The 18,212-nt window shown below is 46.2% G+C and overlaps 1 protein-coding gene across 9 annotated transcripts in view; it reads right to left on the minus strand.

Annotated features, from left to right (window-relative positions):
• The window catches only part of TTC7B (tetratricopeptide repeat domain 7B), a 258,957-nt gene that overhangs the window by 70,067 nt on the left and 170,678 nt on the right, over positions 1 to 18,212 (minus strand). For 5 of the 9 annotated variants that reach the window (XM_017882308.1, XM_017882304.1, XM_017882303.1 and 2 more), the window contains 4 exons: positions 15,261 to 15,377; positions 8,071 to 8,168; positions 2,941 to 3,105; positions 560 to 610 (listed from right to left, as the gene is read on the minus strand). In XM_017882308.1, the coding sequence (XP_017737797.1) occupies positions 560 to 610; positions 2,941 to 3,105; positions 8,071 to 8,168; positions 15,261 to 15,377 (431 nt within the window). The remainder of the gene's footprint in view (positions 1 to 559; positions 611 to 2,940; positions 3,106 to 8,070; positions 8,169 to 15,260; positions 15,378 to 18,212) is intronic. The other 4 variants (XM_017882309.1, XM_017882306.1, XM_017882311.1 and 1 more) reach the window with 2 other exon arrangements.

Here is an 18,212-nt window from a genome sequence, read left to right on the forward strand (position 1 = left end):
AAAAAAAAAAAAAAAAAAAAAAGCACTGATCCTACATCCAGGGAATTAAGCAATTCCTTTAAATTTTGGTAGATACAGTTTTAAGTTTTACGATGTCTGCTTATTTTCAGAAAAATTAACAGTTAGAATTGCTCTCCTATGAACAATAAAGGTTGGATTAATTACAGAAATTTCAAGATCCAACTGGTTCCCTCTACCTAAAATTTACTGGCCACCTGCCTTGGGAAGGCGGGGCATCTCATGCTTCCAATCAGTGCCAGGAGTGCTTCTCATCCACCCACTGCACACCCAGAGTTGGCCCTTTTCCCTGCAATGCCTTCTTTTGTAGTCCTTCTCAGATCAATACTGCCTCCTCATATATAAACCCAAGCTGCGCTGAATGCATGAGGCTCTCAGGAGGGATAGGCTCCAGGTGGCAGAGTGGGCAGGCAGGTGGCAGAGGGATGTCCACGTCATCTCAGCATTCTCAGCGCTCAACAACCACAATGCACATTCCATGGTGGGGGGAGTGTGATTCTGGAGGCCCTCGGAAGGATTAATAGATCGGTAAACTACTTACTAACTGAAAAAAGGGAAGGAAAACCATGAAAGTATGCTTCTGGAGAGTTGCCTTGGAACAACAGATCAAACCAAAAATTAAAACCAAGAAACAAAACATTTGAAAAATCAAAATTAAGGCTAAAAAAGCGAACAGAGTTCTAATAACCTTCCAACTGCAAGTCTGGCTGTCTAGAGCCATATTTCCACTCAAGAGCGGCACACATCTTGCCACTAACTTTTTTTTTTTTTAATCAAAGAAAGACCAACTGGGCATTCCCCTATCCACTTAAATGTTCACCCAGCACATGAAAGCTGACCCATTCATGCAATGTGTTTTGTTTCCAGAGCAGGAAATTCCAAAAGGAAGGGAAAAAGAATCAAACGAGCAGGTTTTGGGTCTTTCCACACGTTAACCCTAATCATGACTCCAGTGGTTTGTAGGGTTGGGCTAATTTTCCCTTCTACGAAGTCAAAGGGTTGGAGGGAGAAATTCATAAAACTTCAGGGCTTGACTATCTGCTTGTCCTAATGGAAAAGTTAGTATATACAAGTTAGTATATACACTTAAAATCATTAAATTTTAATTAAGAAATTCTACATTCATCAGTATGTTTTCCCCTCTCTAACTAAATGCTGACTCTACGGGAGGGGTGGATTCTCGAGAGCTTCAGTCTCAGTTGAAACACCTGGTTACTGGCCAGACACTCCCTGAGGATGGAAAGATGACTTCAGCTTATTAAGAACAAGCAACTGAGCACTGCCCGGGACACACTCCATTCAGCAGAAAGCCCAGTGGGTGCTCATCACCCCAGAAAGTCACTGATTAATCAGATATAAAGTGCCTCCCGTGAAGAGTCGGCACTTCAATCTTCAAAGGCTTACAGGAGCACAGGGCTCCCAGGATGCAACATGATAAATATGGGCAGGTGGGTCTGTTGTGCAGAAAAGAGTGGATGGGGCAGTGGGAACATACCATGTTATTCTAGAATGGAAAGATCTCATTTTCAGACAATAAACTCAACAAAAGTCAATGTAAAGAATTTTTCTGGAAAAATCGAAGTTGGCAATTGCCAGTAGGCATTGTATTAAGAGAAAATGCCTTTTTAAAGAAATGAATTAAAAACAACATACACGGTGTTTAAACAGTATCTTCATCTTCCATTTCATAAAACTGGGATTGCCATTAAAACAAAGTTCAGAACACTTAATATGCAGATAAGTACGGTCAGCGGGCTTCTCGGTGTGGATGGTTTATTTTAAATGGTAATCTAATTTCTGCCCTGGCTTTGTGTGTGTGAGAGCTGAACACAGCGGGTGAGCCATCCGAAAGATGTGCACATTAGAGAAAGTGGTTCTTTCTGGCAGCAGTTCCCCTTAAGAGCTTTTGTTCAGCATATAACTGGGCATTTGGAACAAAGATGAGCCCTTATAAATCAGAGATATAGAGATTAATTTTCTGGCAGTGCTGGCAGTGAACATTAAATAAATGAGCAAAAGAAAACAAGGACAGACTCCCCGGGTCAGATTCATATTTAGGTCCCATTTAAGGTTTTACCAACCAGTGTTCATTTTCACAGGGATCTTTCTTGTTGCTGTTCATGGACAGGTTGTGGAACTCTCTAAAGCTGACTTTCAAAATTTCTGTGTTATCTAAAAGCAAGATTAGACTAAAATACTGTTCAATTTCTCCGCACGGTTTCACAACACAAACCCCGCATTTTCCTTCACTGCAAATGGAAAACAGTTTACAACACTGCTTCTCAAAATGTGGTCTAAAACCCACTGGCATTGGAATCATAGGGGAGTAATTTATAAATCCAGATTCCCAGGCCCCACCTCAGGCCTAGTGAATATAAAGTTGGGGGTGGGGACCACGGGATCCGCTGCTTTAAAGGTTCTCTGTGTGGTTTTAATGCATGGCAAAGTTTGAGAACCACACATTGAGAGGGCTGTGGCCCTGATCCTTAGAATACGGCCTTGGTCATTATACACTGGTTGAATTCATTTCTAAATTGAAAACAGGAGTTTTTAGGATTAAATTATTACTTGCGAAATGTTGTAATTTGCCTTTTAATAGGATTAATTTTTTATGCGTTTATATCAACTCCAGGAAAGCACGGAAGGGCCCAAGAATTTAGAGGCAATATTCTAGAAAAGCTTCTATCTGTCCTGCCCAGAAGGTTTCCTTTACTTTGCAAAGAGGAGGTTGGAACATGGGCTCCAATGCCTGCAATCTCAGGTTTCCTTCTGCCCAAACAGCTTTTGGATTTTCCAGTGAGCAAGATTTCTCTCTGACAAGTCTGAAGACGTTTCCTCTCCAGCTTATCAGTTAGGAAGATTATCAGAAGGTAAAACAGGCAAATGAAGTAGATCTCACAAGAAAGGAAAAACCATGTTTACAGAGAGAGGGTTCCCGGCGGGGACCTGCGTCACTGAATGAATGAGCTGCAGGGGGCCACACAAAGGTATCGGGTTTGGGATGAGAATGAAGATGAGAAGACACAAACAGGTGGAGAGGAGATTCGGTTCTTGAAAGAGGAGAGGAGGAGGAGGAGGAATCTGACACTAAAAGAGTGAAAGAGAAAAAAAGGGTAAAGGCAAAAAAAAAAACTTTAGAAACACAAAGAAAAAAATAAACTTGCTTTTAATATACTCACATAAGCTGCAAAGAAAATGAGGTCATGTAATACACGATCATTCCTCTACTTGACAATAGAATACAAGTGCTTTTCGAAGAAAACAAATTTGTTTTTCCGCTGGTTATTTAGTTGGTCCACAACAGCACCATCGAATAAAAGTAACTCAAGATTTACCTGGGCACAGATTCAGCAGTGTGATCTGCTGAAAATAATACATCTTTAGCCTACAATATCCAGAACATTCTAGAGGAAACAATTTGCTTTTCATCTGGAATGGGTTAGGACTTGACTTTACATAGATTTGTTTTTTATGAGAAGCACTTATATACAGTTTACTTGAAAATAAGGTTTTCCAAGGTGCAGAGTACCGAGGTGCAACACTATGTCATGGTCCCAGCATTATGACAAGGGGGTGCTAAGCTTTCTGGGGTGGTCTATGGTTGGGTGTGCTGGTTGGGCACTTTGGGGAAAAAAGCCAGTATGGCTGCCTTCATGTCTTATAGCTGGAGGAACACATGGCAATGGGGAGACCACCGCAGCTGCAATAAGAAATTTACCCAAACAAAGTGGATCACACTTTCAAGTTAAAAGACTTATTTTGCTTTGGCTAGGTATTTGTTGATATCTACCAATTATTAAAGATAAATCGCCTTACCCTACATCCTGTTTTAAAGGCAAAGGAAGAAAATATATTTTTTTTTCATTCTCTATTTAAGGAACTACCAACTTATTCCAAAGAAAAGATAATGACTCAGAGCTTCAAAGTAAAGACTGTCACTCTATTTGAGTCCTCTTTCACTGGCTGGGACCTATGAGATAGCAGAGGCAGGAGGAAGGGATGCCCAAGTGATACCTAAGGGGAAGTCATGTTCTGTAAGGGGGGGTTATTTTAGTTTGACATGTCCGTTTAATGAAACAAAATTCCACTCTATTAGCTACAGTGGACTTGGCCAGTTCAAAGCTTATGGACATGGGTGACTCCTCATGTTATTCCACAGCTCTGCATGTGGACAATTTCAGAGGTAGGAAACCGTATTCCAGTTAATTAACTACTTCCAAAATTATGAACACTGAGGCTGTACTGTATAAGGACCCAGGATATATAATAACAGTATTGTAGTTTTATATATTTTAAGCTCTTATCAGTTAGACATATATCCTGAAATTTTAACAGGCAAAATAGGATATTAGGGACTTGCCTTAAAATACTCTAGGGAAAGCAAGTATGGGACAGGAGAGAGAGATCAAATGAGAATGCTGATTGCTAAAACTCACTGGTGGGTAATGGGAATATTAGTATCTCTGTTCTGGCATATTAGAAATTTTTCCATAATAGTAATGAAAAAACAGAAAAAGAAAATAAATTTAGTTCTGGGGGAAAACAAAAAACAAAACAAAACAGATCCAAGAGGACTTGAGGCCTCACAGAGGAATCTGCCTGCACAGTGGGTGATCCTGGGCCTGTGCCCCAGGGTTGGCAGGATCTCGACAGCGGAAGTTCACTGTGGCTGTGGCTGTGCACCCTCACGGATGCTAACACGGCAGGGCTCTGCTCGTGTCGGACGCCTGTGCCCTTTAAAGGGGATTTAGAAAAGCAGTGAAATGTTGGGCATGGTGCTGATGAGCTGCCACCCGCCAGGGCTGGGTTCTCCCAGGCCACATTTGATCTCAGGGTCACTTCTGTTTCACTGGGAACCATTCTGACCTCGGATAAGGTCCTTTTCTCTTTTCCTCTATAGCCCAGTTGCTTTTCTAGATGGGCAGTGCTGCACTGGATATTCAAAATTAGCCAGGCTCCTTCAGCACATGAAAACTGTTCAAAGGCAAAGGGAGGAAAAATGACTGTGGTCATGCTGGATGGATAAGAATCCAGAAAGTAAAATCCATGTGTCATGGAATGCTATATGACTGTAAAAAAGAATAAGGAAATTCTCCACGGATGGATATGGAGGCATCTTCAGATATGCTGTGAAGTGCAAAATGGCAGGTGCTCAAAAGCATATATAGTGTGGTCGTTTATGTAAAGGGGCAGGGGAAATGATATATATGCTTGTTTGCATGAAAAAATACTGGAAGCATAAACAAAAGCTAATAAAACGGTTCTCTTTAGGAACAAATAAGATGGACGGGCAGGGATGGAAGCCAAACTTCTCTACAGCACCTTGTGAATCAGTTTTTAGCTTTTGAATTATGTAAATGTATTTCCTCTTCAAATCAAATCAAGGTGAGTGAAATAAAAAATCTGTGGGTGGTTCGCAAGGCGGGCTCTCCACACAGGTGTGTGAATGAGAACATCTGCCCGTTCTGTGACTGCACCATGAGCTGAACCACAAGCAGTTGGGCTCTATTAATCAAGGTGGAGGCATTTTTCCCCGTTTTAAAGCAAGCCTTCCCAATGTGTAAGTTTCTTTGATTTACAATGTCATTTCAGAATGTTTTACCCTCGTTTACAAATGATAAGTCCTCCTAAAATGGCCTTCCATTTTTCTAATTCCCTGGTCTCTTGGTTAAATTGCTGGTGTGCAAATCAGTATTTTGCAGCTGCCTGGTTGGGTGGGGGGCGGTGTAGGGTGGTGGCAGGAGTCTCAGAGGGACTCTCGTGGATGACTTGACAATGAAACCATCTGTGGCCGTGCCTGGGAGGCTGTGGCTTCCCCCTGTTGTTGAGGAAGGGCATAGGAGCCCACGGTCCTGACTCCAAACACCTAGGCTCTCCGGAAATGAATGGTGGCCCACCTGAGAGACTGGCTGCATTAGTACCAATAAGCAGAGGGGGAGGAGGAAGACCCGGGGGCCAGGCCCCATCCAGGGCAGTGACACCCCAGACTGTGTCACACAGGCACATCCTCCCTAAACACCGTGGCATCTGAGAAAGCTGAAACTGGAGAGAGACTCTCAGGCACACTGGGGGAGATGTCCCAAGGGGCAACGGGAAGAATGAATAACAAGCACCTCATGTACTTTCTGACACTGTCTGTTCTCAATGTGATGCGGCATTCAAGTCTCGGGACTTCCAGGGAAATTAAGGTCCAGGCCAGCTGGAAGGAAAGGGGGTCTGAATTTAGTGTGGCTGTTCTCACAGGATACTCAGGAGGGAGAAAAGTGGGGAGACAGTGCTGGGTAGCCACAGCAGCTGTTTTCAATCAGCTGAAATTGCTGCTGGTGCTATAGTGAATTTCACTTCCTCTTATTCCCTGGGTCTGAGCCTCACCTTGCAGTGGCTAGTCCTGACAGCCTGACCTCTTTCCTACAATGGCAGGGCCTAGACAGGTGCCTCAGCAGGAGCTGCGATGAGGCAGAACTCTGCTGTGCTATTCCAGCCAGGGTCTCTGCCTGATGTGCAGTCTAAGCCCACCAACGACCGCTGACCTGTCTGGAGAGTGGTCAGGCCACTCCAGGGGGTGAGTTTCTCCATGGCTCAGTCCACATTTTAAGCAGCAGCTGCAAGCCAGATTAAACTGCACCAATTTACGATTTGTGCTGCTTCCAGCACCCAAAAATCTTTTGACCCAGGAGCCGCAGGACCATTGGATCTGATTTCTCAAGCTGACTTTAAATTTGGTAGAAGGGAGCCTAGGGCAGATATGCAGTCTGCAAGGCAGCTGTGGGGGTGGGCCTGGCTTGAGCATCACTTGTGGCTCCCGAAGGCCCTATCCCTCTCAGCCCACCTGGATAGGTTTTTCCAGGGGACAAGCCCTGGCAGCGCAGGACCCAGAGCTGCTCTCGGGCTTTCTTTGGAAAGGTTCTGGCAGGAGCTGGGATGTGGCACAAGGACAAAAAAACAACCTCGTGGTCCCTTTCATGCAGCCAGCCCATAAAAGACCAGACATACCCAGATAGAGATTAGGCTGTACACAGTCCCCTGTGGGTGGGGGAGAAGGAACAGGAGCAGGTTCCAAATGATGCTCTAGAATGATTTTTGAGGCTCAAAGAAGAGCAGATCTATGTGTTTTGTGGGTCTGTCAAGTCACCCAGGTTACCACTGAATCGTTGGTACAGGTTGAACATCCCTAATCTGAAAATTCAAAATCTGAAATGCTCTAAAATCCAGATGTTTCTGAGTGTTGATACGACACAAGTGGAAAATTCTGCACCTGACTTCATCTGATGGGCCACAGTCAAAATGCAGTCAAAACTTTGTCTCATGAACAAAATTCTTTAAAATATTGTATAAAATTGCCTAAAATTAGGCTCTGTGTATAGGTGTATATGAAACAGAAATGGACTTTGTGTTCACACTTGGGTGCAATCCCAGGATATCTCATTATGCTTATGTAAATATTCCCGAACCCAACACACTTCTGGTCCCGGGCATTTCAGGTAGGGACACTTCACCTGGGTCACCGTTGTGGGGTCTACGCAGGTGGACTCACTCCCCTGTACTCGGGCGAATGTGGAACACACACACGAGGTGTGCGGATTTGCTCATAGGCAGGAAGCGCCTCGGGCCTCTGCGTGGGGACAGTGGAACCCACCTGCCACCTTATGGGGTCCTGTGCTGGGTGTATGTGTGTTTATATGTGCAACTGATTAGAAAGCAAACCTTGCTTTCAGCGAGGTCTGAAACCCAAAGCGAGAGGGCGACACGGAAGCGGAGGGGAAACCTGATGGGGACAGAAACCACCTCATTTTAGTTTCAAACTTTAAGTTCCAAGAGCAAAGGAGGAAACCGATTTCAAAGCAGTGGGCTGGGGAAACCACACGACTGGCCCCACCGTGAACAAACACTGGAGAAAAACACTGGAGAAATGCACCTCGATCGAGTGTTTAAACTATTTGTGCGAGAAATTTTTCCAGCCCCAACCCAATCAGTCTCACCCCATGTCACTCGGTCCCAGGCCCCCACATTCTCCATGACACCATTTCGTCCCCTCTGGCTTTTTATTCTCACCTGTCTCGGGATCGCTGAAGTCTGGCAAAGTAATTGTATTAAGCTGTCGTCTGTCAGCAATGGTTCTATCTAAGAGGCTGCTCCCACGTCCAGAATCACTGCAAAACACAGCTACAAATGTCAGTCACCTGCAAGGTGGGAGGAGGGAAGGAAAGAGAGGCAACCTGTACCGACTCCTGAAGGCCAGTGAATACCTTCTGTGCGGTTTTTACGTTCTTCAGCATCTTTCTTATGAAGGAGGCATCCTGCTTCCTGGCTCGGCCTGGGCTGGGATTCCTTTCAGTGTTCACTATCACAAACAGGGCATAAACCACACCCACAGACCCTGGCTAATTTTGGCCTCTTTTGTGTCATTAGAAGACACAAAAATGAAAACTTCAAGCTTCGTTTTCCATCCACCTTACAAGGGGAAACTGATTGGCATTAGCAACCTTAGAAAGTGAAGTCTCAGCAAGTGAGTCCATGAACACGCCATCCATGAAGAGATGTCTTCATGAACCAACGCTCCACACCCGTGCTTCTAAACCCAGGCTGCATGAGAAGATCACCCAGGACATCTCTAAACAACAGACACCTAGGTCCCACTGTGGACTGAACAAATCAAAACTCCTGGGCTGGCCGACATTTTTCACAGCTCCTCAGATGCAGCTGCTGGATTCAAGGACCCCTGACCCCCCTTTCTGACCGTGATCACAGTCATGTGCTCCTCAGGGTCCCCAGAATGTAGGCCTCTGTGCTACATCGTGTGGTTAACTTTCCTGCTGGTGTACGAGCCCTGTCTAGTGTTACTAAGCTGGAGAAAGCTGGCTGCTAGGGATATACAGGGACTGGGAGAGAACATGGCAGGGTTTTGGTGGCAGCCTCCGTAACACCACTCCTACCAGCTTCCTGCACTGTCCATCTCTGCTGAGTCCCCTCTCCAGCTTGTGTCTACAAAACAGGCTTGGCATTGTTCACCTGGTAATGCCACACGGGAGACCACAGCGGGCCTAACTGGGAAACAGTTAAGGGATCTCAGCCAATATGGATTTCTTTTTTAAATTCTGGGAAGCTTGTAGGTAAACACTATTGCTTTTTTCCTGTATCATGATATCCTATCAAAGCAGCTCCAAAAAGAATTGCATCTGTCTCTTGAAGTTTGAATCTTCAATGCTTTTCTTTGAATCTTTTCTTTTCCAATCTGGGGGCTTTAAGAGTGATTTTTTGTTGTGAAGAAGTTCAGATTCTACAATAAAGGGACACAATTTCCTTCCTTTATGCAGCTGTTGCTAAAGCAGTACAAACAAGATTTGGCATGAAACTTAATACAGTTTGCAGGCTGCAATTTCCACATCCAGCGATTTCTCTAACTACATTAGAGAAATCCACAGGAAGCAGAAGGAAACTTCCTTCAGGACAGACTGTTTGTCAGCCTATACTTATTACATCATCTCAGACATGTTTTTTGGAAACTGCTCTTTTAATTGTTTCTGTAACTGAGAAACAATACATGTCTCTGAACAGAAGACAACATAAAAGCACACGCAAATTTCCATTCGTCACAACACTGACTGAATATTTCTAGCGCAGGTCTGTCCCAGTAGCATTTTTCACATAAATACTCCTAAGTGCAAATTATCTGAATATCGCAATGGCAACCCACTTAGGAGTTTTTCAGAAGATTTGTCTCAAAATACAGTGAAATGATGACATATTATTCACCATCTTGGGGATTCCAAGACACGCGATGAGGTACTGGCATTGCAAAGGAAGGATTTGCCTGGGTTTCTGGGGGTCCAAATCTGAGGTTTGTTTCAAACATTCTCATCTTCCAGGCTTCCCATCTCACCATGTTTCGGTGCCGTCACTAATGAGGAGGTCACTTTGGGCAAAAGGCAGCTTTCCCTGTGCCTCACTAACGTCCCTGATCAGATGAAGATAAGGATTGTTGTCCTACACAGAACTGTGTGAGGAAGACATAAGGTCACATAGATGGAGCATTGTGAAGACTTACAACTTTTAGGTACATGCCAGGTGTGTATAAAACCACATACCTACAACACACATCTGAGGTTAATATGGCCAGTCAATTCCTGCAGCCAACTTATCCCTAGGTTTCTGGTGCAATTGTAGGAGGTACGGGGAAGCTGAGTTAAAATGTTAGAAACCCCAAACAAAGCCATCATCTGAATTTTGAACCTCAACCCCTGACAACGGCACAGGATCCACATTCCCTCCACCAGCTGGGAAACGGCGTTCAGTTACATCCTTAGTGTGTCTGCCTTAGTTCCTTCTGAACACAGTGTGTGAGCAACAATCAACTATTCAACATAGAGATGCTTTTGTTTCCACATTGAATGTTTTCTCTCTAAAAATAATTAGGGCTGGGCACAGTGGTTCATGCCTGTAACCTCAGCACTTTGGGAGGCTGAGACAGGAGGATAGCTTGAGCTCAGGAGTTCAAGATCAGCCTGGGCAACATAGCAAGACTTCATCTTTATTAAAAATAAAAAAATAAGTCAGGCGTGGTGGTGTGCACCTGTCACCCCAGCTATCTGAGAGGCTGAGGCAAGAGGATGGCTTCAGCCTGGGAGACAGACTGCAGTGAGCTATGATCATGCCACGGCACTTCAGTCTGGGTGACAGAGTGAGACTGTCTCAAAAAAAAAAATAAAATTAAAATAATTAGGTATTTGTGACCTATTAGGAATTTTACTGGATGCTTGAAGCAATTTTTAGTTCTTCATTTACATGGTACAGAGCCTTCACCAATCAAGATTTACATTTGACCCCTAGAATACCGGACAAGGGGCAAGGAGAGACCTTGAGCAACCCTGAGTCTCCGTAACTTGCTCGCTCTGGCCAGTCTCTCAGGCAAGCTGGAAAGTCACCTTCCTCTCTCCCTCTGGGACACATCTGCTGGGGAACTTCTGTGAACCACCCATTTCCTCCTCATAGCCCATTCACCTCGCCTCTTCTCTGCCAGGCCCTTAGACTGCCAGGAGCACTTCCCAAGGAGGGAGGCAGGAAGGGAGAGAAAACTATTCCTGGTGAGTGCTGGTGGTAGAGGGAGAGGAAATGGGAAGGACCCCAAATCCATAGTAAGTAAGTAGGGGATGCCCACATGTGTAGGTGCACACATGCAGGGACTTCTATTCCCTATAACCACTGAATTGTAATGAGAGTTAAAGTTATACTGGCCATTAGAAGCCTCTCTTGGAAATCCTCTATCTTCCACAGCCACACAGAGGTTAAACACAAGAGGCTTGGTGGTGGTGGGATGGGCTCAGAGTCAGAACCCTGGAGCTCTTGTCTCAGCTGAGCCTCTTCCCAACTCCTGGAATAGTGCCTGGCACACAGTAAATATTGCACCTAAAAGAAGGGCCTCCGCTAGGGAACCAGAACAGGGCAGATGGGGGAGGAACTTCTGTTTTTGGAGGCCTGGATTATAAGAGTCAAGGTAAGTTCGCAATATCCCGGAGCCTCAATTGTCTCATCAGTAAAATGGGTATGAGATCATATGACTTTTGCCCATTTTATGGGGCTGCTTCAAAGATGGAATGAGGATATGCTTTATAAAAAGAAAAGCTCCACCCAAATGCTGGTGACTGTAAGGATGAAATGGGATCTCTGACTCCTAACTGAGATTAGAGCAAAAAAATGTGAATGTGAGTACATGTGTGTTTAAATGCTGTTTGTTGGCAAGTAACTGAAACAGGACTTTGAATCACCTGCAGATGTCACCTCATGGGTACATGATGGAGATGGGTCTAGTAGCAGTGACAAGAGGGGGAAAGAAGTGGTTAACAATCAAAAATGAAAAGAAACTGGTTGTCAGCTCAAGAGAGGCAGCATGCTAGTGTGGAGAGAGCTTTGATGTTAGGCCTGGGGCTGAATCACTGTTCTGCTACATATTCAATTGGAAAAACTTAGGCGAGTTATTTAGCCACTTTCATCTTCAATTTTATTTTCTGTAAAATGGAAGTAATGGTAGCTATGTTGCAAGGCTAATGTAGGGATTGAAGATAACACATCAATGGCCTAGTACAGTGCTGGCACGGAGAAGGTTCAAGAAACACGGTTATTACCATTCCTGGCTGAAATGCTCTGAGATTCAGTTCAGAGAGCCTGCTGGGACCTTCTGGTGAGATTCTAGTCAGAATTCACACTGTCTTGAGTGGCCAGGTCAACATGCACAAGGACTGAGGGAGCCTTACACTTCACCCAGAGAGAGGAGACAAAGCATGAAACAGATTTCTATCCTAACTGCAAGCAAAACTGCAGACCGAGGGAAATAGAATCCAGGCTTCTGAAATGACAAACACCTCGCCAAATGTAAGAGAATGCCACCCACCATTTTGCTCACAGCAAGAGACGCATCTCCAACTGCAGGTGGAACACTATTTGCAAGTTTTCCAATGCTCAGTTTAGCGACTAGCTCAGTGTAATTTTTTCCCCTCTTTAAGCAAAAGTTGAGAAGAGGGAATGGGTTGCTGAGAATACGAAGCTAGAAGCTAGGGTCTGTTCTCAATTTGGCCACTCATTCCCTGCTACTGCCCACGTCTTCCTCGTCTCACTGCCCTGGAGGCCTGTGCAGAGCCTGGGGTGGATCTGGAAGGGGGTGGGGAAGACTGGGGAACTGGCAGGTCGAGCAGAGGGCCCAAAACAAACCCAGCATGCTCAGAAGCAAGGAAGCCGGGACGTCAGCACGGACCGGCTCCGGGGAGAAGCCAAATGCAGCCTGCCAAAATGCTTTCTGCTCAGTTTTCATTTTATTTTAAAGAAGGCATGATTCTTAGGTGCTTGTTCATGTGATTCCACCCTCCTCTAAAACCCTGTATGCCCTGATCCCAGCCGCTAGGCTGCCAGAGCCGCAGTGGCCCCACTCCGGAGCGCTGCAAGGTGTGTGTCCCCTGAAAGACACAGCCCTTCCTTCAGGATTCTGTTGCCAGAGTCACCTCTTCCTAAGCAGTCTGGAGGGGATGACTGCATTTACACAATGATAAAGGCTACAGGAGACACATTTATTTCTATCCCAGAGAAAATCAAGTTAAAAGACCAGACAGGACACTCCTTAATAAGGGGCTGCGCGATTCACCACCCCTCCCTCAAGGCTTTGTGGGGAGCTGGAGGGGGAATTCTGAGTGACCGGTGGGGCCTCTACCGCCCACCCCATTCGCCAGTCCCCACCAGACACTGCCTGGAGCCAGGGTCCTCCCCACTCTGGCCCTGAAGGAACCTTCAGGAAACGGAGGAAGCATGGACACAGCCCAGGCATTTGGTTAAGTATTTTTAAAAAGCTTTCCAATTCTGCTATTTTTTTTTCTCCTCACATTCAATATTCTTGGTTGCTAAGTGGGAGGGAATGTGGGGAGGTGGGAGAGGTGTGGGGAACTGAGGGGAAATTGGCAACACGAAGCTGATGGGTTTATTTTTTCATTTCTAAAGGGGGTACAGGCAAAGGAACGCGCTCCGGCGCCGAGGCAACCTGCCTGGGCAGCATCTCCCGCTAGCTGGTTCGGAGGCAGACTCCCCCAAATCCTGAAGATTTCATAGGCCAGGAGTGGGGCTTTCGGGGAGATAAATATGGACAGTTTCTATTTTTGCTTCCAGACTTAGAAATGTAGAATTTTTAAAAAATTAAAATGATCTTTATTTTGAGAACATATCCACAAAAGGGAAGAGGCCAGTCTCATGATTACCTTTCACCAAGCGAAGGGCGGGTGTGCCTGGCAGCACAGCGCTGTGTCATTCCTGGGCCTGGGAAGGGGACTCCCAGCTTGAATGGGGGGACAAGGCGGGGGACTTGGGGCTGCTTGAGGGGGGAGGGAGGCAGGGGCTGGACAGTACATGGCTTTCCAGGCAGAGTTCTCTTCCTTCCAGGTACACTGCCCACAGGGCCTGGGGTCACAGGTCTGTCTGTCAGTTTCCAGGGGGTCCATCCCCTTCACAGGGCCCTGACTTTGAACATTTTTTTTAAACTGCAGAAACGTTTGTAAAGCAAAATCTCACAGGGAACCCCATCTCTGTTCTGCTGCTTCCGTAGCCCTCCCTCCCTGCTGGTCTCTGCAGACCACGGCCACCAGCCCACTGCCTACCTCACCCTTAGTACTCATTTACATTTTAGGTGACACGTTTTTAGGCCCCTGACTCTTAAAAGCATGATATCAGTTGCACAGACACCTTGCTAGGAAGGTAAAAAATACTCTGAGTGTATGAGCAGTTGTGTGAATTCACTTGAATCATTACATCCCTTCTCATTACACGACTTCCTTCACTTACTAATCTAAACACATGCAAGGGAAAACTGTGCAAGACTTGGAAATGGGCAAATAGGTTATTGGGTGTCCGTCCGTGGAATGCGGGGGGTTGACCAGCAGACCTTCCTGGGGTTATCTGACTCTAAAGGGGCAGGCACTGTTGACTCACTTCCCATTGGCTGAGTTACTTTACAGCTCTGTAGGGGTAGAAATTAACCTGCAGAAAACTGATAATAAGGCAAGTGAATTTTGTTTGGGGGGGAGAGACAATTGATGTCACCCTGTAGTAAAGAACCCCAAACGATATCTTTCATCGTCTTACAGGATATTGTTTTTGTATCTACTTGCAAATCATTCAGCATTCCTGCCTATGAGTATCTGTTCTTCAGACTCTTCTGTGAATAGGTCTTAACATTTTCCGGGTTCCTGCATTAGTTAATAAGGCAAATAAAATCTTTGACGTGTGTATTTGATAGTTGTATGTGTCACAATTTTAACTTTTTCACAGTGATCTTTTATCATGCTAATAGCCACTAGCATGCGGCCTGTTGTCTGTGCAGGTCTTTTAAATATTACTGCAGGAACCCCAACTGGAACACATAAGAGACTGGTCTATACATAAATTACCAGAAAGATAAGACTTGTCAAAGGAGTTAGGTAAACGGGTGGTAGAGAGAAACTGGATAGAGATCCATTGTGAATTGAGCCCAGTGGGTCACTACGGCAGTGAAAGCAAAAGAAACCCAGAATCTGGAGGCTTCCTCAGCCACTGGGACAACAGCACCTTAAACATGGAGTGTGAAGCTCCACTGCTATCATCTGCCACTTTTGGGGGCCTGGAGGTGCACAGGGGTGACAGAGTTAATGCCTGCTGAAAGCCAATCAGAGAAGGCACTGATAGGCAGGGACCCATGCAAGAGCCACGCAAAGCAGGCCCTGCTGGCCTCTTACCTGGGGTTGGTGAGGTTGTAGCAGGATTTCCATATCTGCAGCATGTGCTTACAAGTCAGGAGTGCCTCGTCTGGGCCCCGGCAGAGTGACTGCAACTTCACTTTGGAAAACAGTAGTCTGCAGTGGGGAGACAAAGGGAGAAAACACTGTGGCTCAAGCCACAGAGTCCCCATCCCAACAAGACAAGCGGTGGGCTTAGGCCCAGAAGCAACTGTACTCATTTCAGAAACTATCCACATGTGTGGTCCAAGGAAAGCGGGATTCCAGAACTCCTGGCTCAAGGTGTTACTTTGCATAAGTCTTGCCACTAAGGCAAATGCAAGCATGACGTGACTATTTGTGGTCAGGCTGAAAGCATTAGAGTGGCCAATTTTATTCAGAACACAGGGAATTTACTAAAAGCATGTTTTTTAGAACCAAACCAATTTATTTATGAAACCTCAAAAACTCATTAAAAGAGAACTTGGTTTATTTACAGAATTACACAGGAGATATGACTCAGTTGATATAAATATCTACAGATAACCCTCCACAATGATGCTCACCGTCCTGTGAGCTTCAAAAGCCTGAACGGAAGTCCCATGAAGAAGGGCAGCCTCCGGCACAGGCCCTGAGCTCCTGCATCTTCCCATGCCTGCTACTGAGGGCCTAAGGCTCCTTCCGCAATCACCTAGGTCTCTCTTCCCTATTTTTTGTTACCATCAACTGCTCCACCCTCCATCCAGACCTTCTGGGCACTAAGCTCAGAATGTTCTTTCGCAGCCCCTCAGGGTAATGCCATTTCCAGATTCTACTAACATTTCTCTGCGGACATCAGCCTAGGTGCCTGTAGACATCAGCTCTCCTGACCCTTGGACTTGTCACCACTAGTAAAAGTCCCAGTATGAGCCCAGCTTCCTTCCTTGTGTTCTCCCTGTCCCCTGACTTACCCAGCTCTCACACATCTTATTATAAAGATCTCCAAAAATCATTCTTTCCCCCAAGATGGAGTCCTGCTCTGTCACCCAAGGCTAGAGTGCAGTGGCATGATCTCGGCTCACTGCAACCTCTGCCTCCTGGGTTCAAGTGATTCTCCTGCCCCAGCCTCCTGAGTAGCTGGGATTACAGGTGCCCGCCACCACATCCGGCTAATTTTTGTATTTTTAGTAGAGGTGGGGTTTCACCATGTTGGCCAGGCTGGTCTCAAACTCCTGACCTCGTGATCCTCCCAAAGTGCTGGGATTATAGGCGTGAGCCAACGTGCCCAGCCCCCAGAAATCATTTTTGTTCCCACCTCCTTTTTTTTTTTTTTGAGGATGGAGTCTTGCTTGCAATCTTGCCTCACTGCAAGCTCCGCCTCCTGGGTTCACGCCATTCTCCTGCCTCAGTCTCCCAAGTAGCTGTGACTACAGGCACCTGCCACCACGCCCAGCTAATTTTTTTGTATTTTTAGTAGAGACGGGGTTTCACCGTGTCAGCCAGGATGGTGTCGATCTCCTGACCTTGTGATCCACCCGCCTCGGCCTCCCAAAGTGCTGGGATTCCAGGTGTGAGCCACCACGCCCGGCCTGTATCTCGTCCTTTAAGGCACTCCACCAACTAGCCACTCTTCTTTCACCATCTCATCCGACTGGACCCTTTACTTCTGCCAATATAGGCCAAATGCTACCTTTCTGGCATAACTCTATGGCTACACATTCCACGTCCCCAACTGTAACTTCCACTCATGCACACCTTTCTTTGATTCTTCCCAAACCCAGCTAGAACCCCACTTAAATAAGTAAGTCTTCTGTCAATACACGTTTTATCCCTTTATCTTCTCTACTCAGTATGTGCCATATTAGCTCATGTTTGCTGTTAATAATAAAAAGAAGAAAAAGAGAGGGAGGAGCTGCTGCTGACTGAAGGCACCCCATGTGCCAGGCCTTGTGTTCGGCACTTCACATGTTGTCATGTCCTCGGAAGAAGCTGTCAAGGCAGGTGGTATCTGACACTCTTCAACAGATAAGGAAACCGAAGCTCTGGTGCCCTCTGGTTGTTTTCTGGATGTGATTTTCTCCCTGAGGACAAGAGCCCTGACATCTCTCTCTGCCTCTCTGTAGCCTCACCTCCAGTACCAATAACTGTGCTCTGAATTCAATGGGCCTTAAATCAGCATTTACTCACCGACTACTTTTTCTATAAACCACAGAAGATAAAGCAAGGCATTTTAGATATTTCAGTTAGACATCCAGGAGAACTCCTTCACTCCGCATGATGTGAGGTCCTCATTCAAAGGTACCTTAGAGGAGGAAAGTCTCTTTTTCGTGTGTGAGAGGTGGAATGAAAGTGGTCCTAACCCATCACTGCCCAAGTTCGGGATAGGTTCCCATCAAGCACCCCAGCACCCCTCCAGATGGAAGTCCAGGGCGGTGTGGTGCTCCCAGTGGGTCCAGGGCTGCGGCCTCCCCATGCCTGGGCTTGCAGAAGCCTGGAATGATGGCCAGGGCTGTGGCCTCCCCATGCCTGGGCTTGCAGAAGCCTGAAATGATGGGATGCGGGCCAGGTAAAGGGAGGGATGTAGTCCCTGATCTGCAAGCAGGTGGGCATAAAGAGCGAGGCTAGATGTGAGAACAGGGCTCAGCTTCTGCTCAAAAACATCTCAAGAAGCGGAAATGCTTTGGAAGCCTTACCAAGACTGCCTAAATGGGATGGCAGGTGCTCAGGGTGCCTCTGGGGGGATTTAAAGACACCAGAAGCTGACTCCTGCTGAAGCCTGCCCGAGTCCAGAACATGATGGGAGTTCTTTTCCACCGAATCTCCCACCAAACTGGGGTCAACTAAGAGAGCTGACAAAGGAAGGAGAAGCTGCCAAATAGGTCACCATTGGGTAGCGAGGGTGGTGAGGAATGGTTGCCAAGCAATTGCGGCAAGGGGAGGCCCCACGGAGGACTGGGGGGGGAGGGGGTCCAGGAAGCCGTGCATGTGCTGCAC

Source organism: Rhinopithecus bieti, unplaced genomic scaffold (assembly GCF_001698545.2).
Source record: "Rhinopithecus bieti isolate Rb0 unplaced genomic scaffold, ASM169854v2 scaffold_12086, whole genome shotgun sequence".
Taxonomy (NCBI): domain Eukaryota; kingdom Metazoa; phylum Chordata; class Mammalia; order Primates; family Cercopithecidae; genus Rhinopithecus; species Rhinopithecus bieti.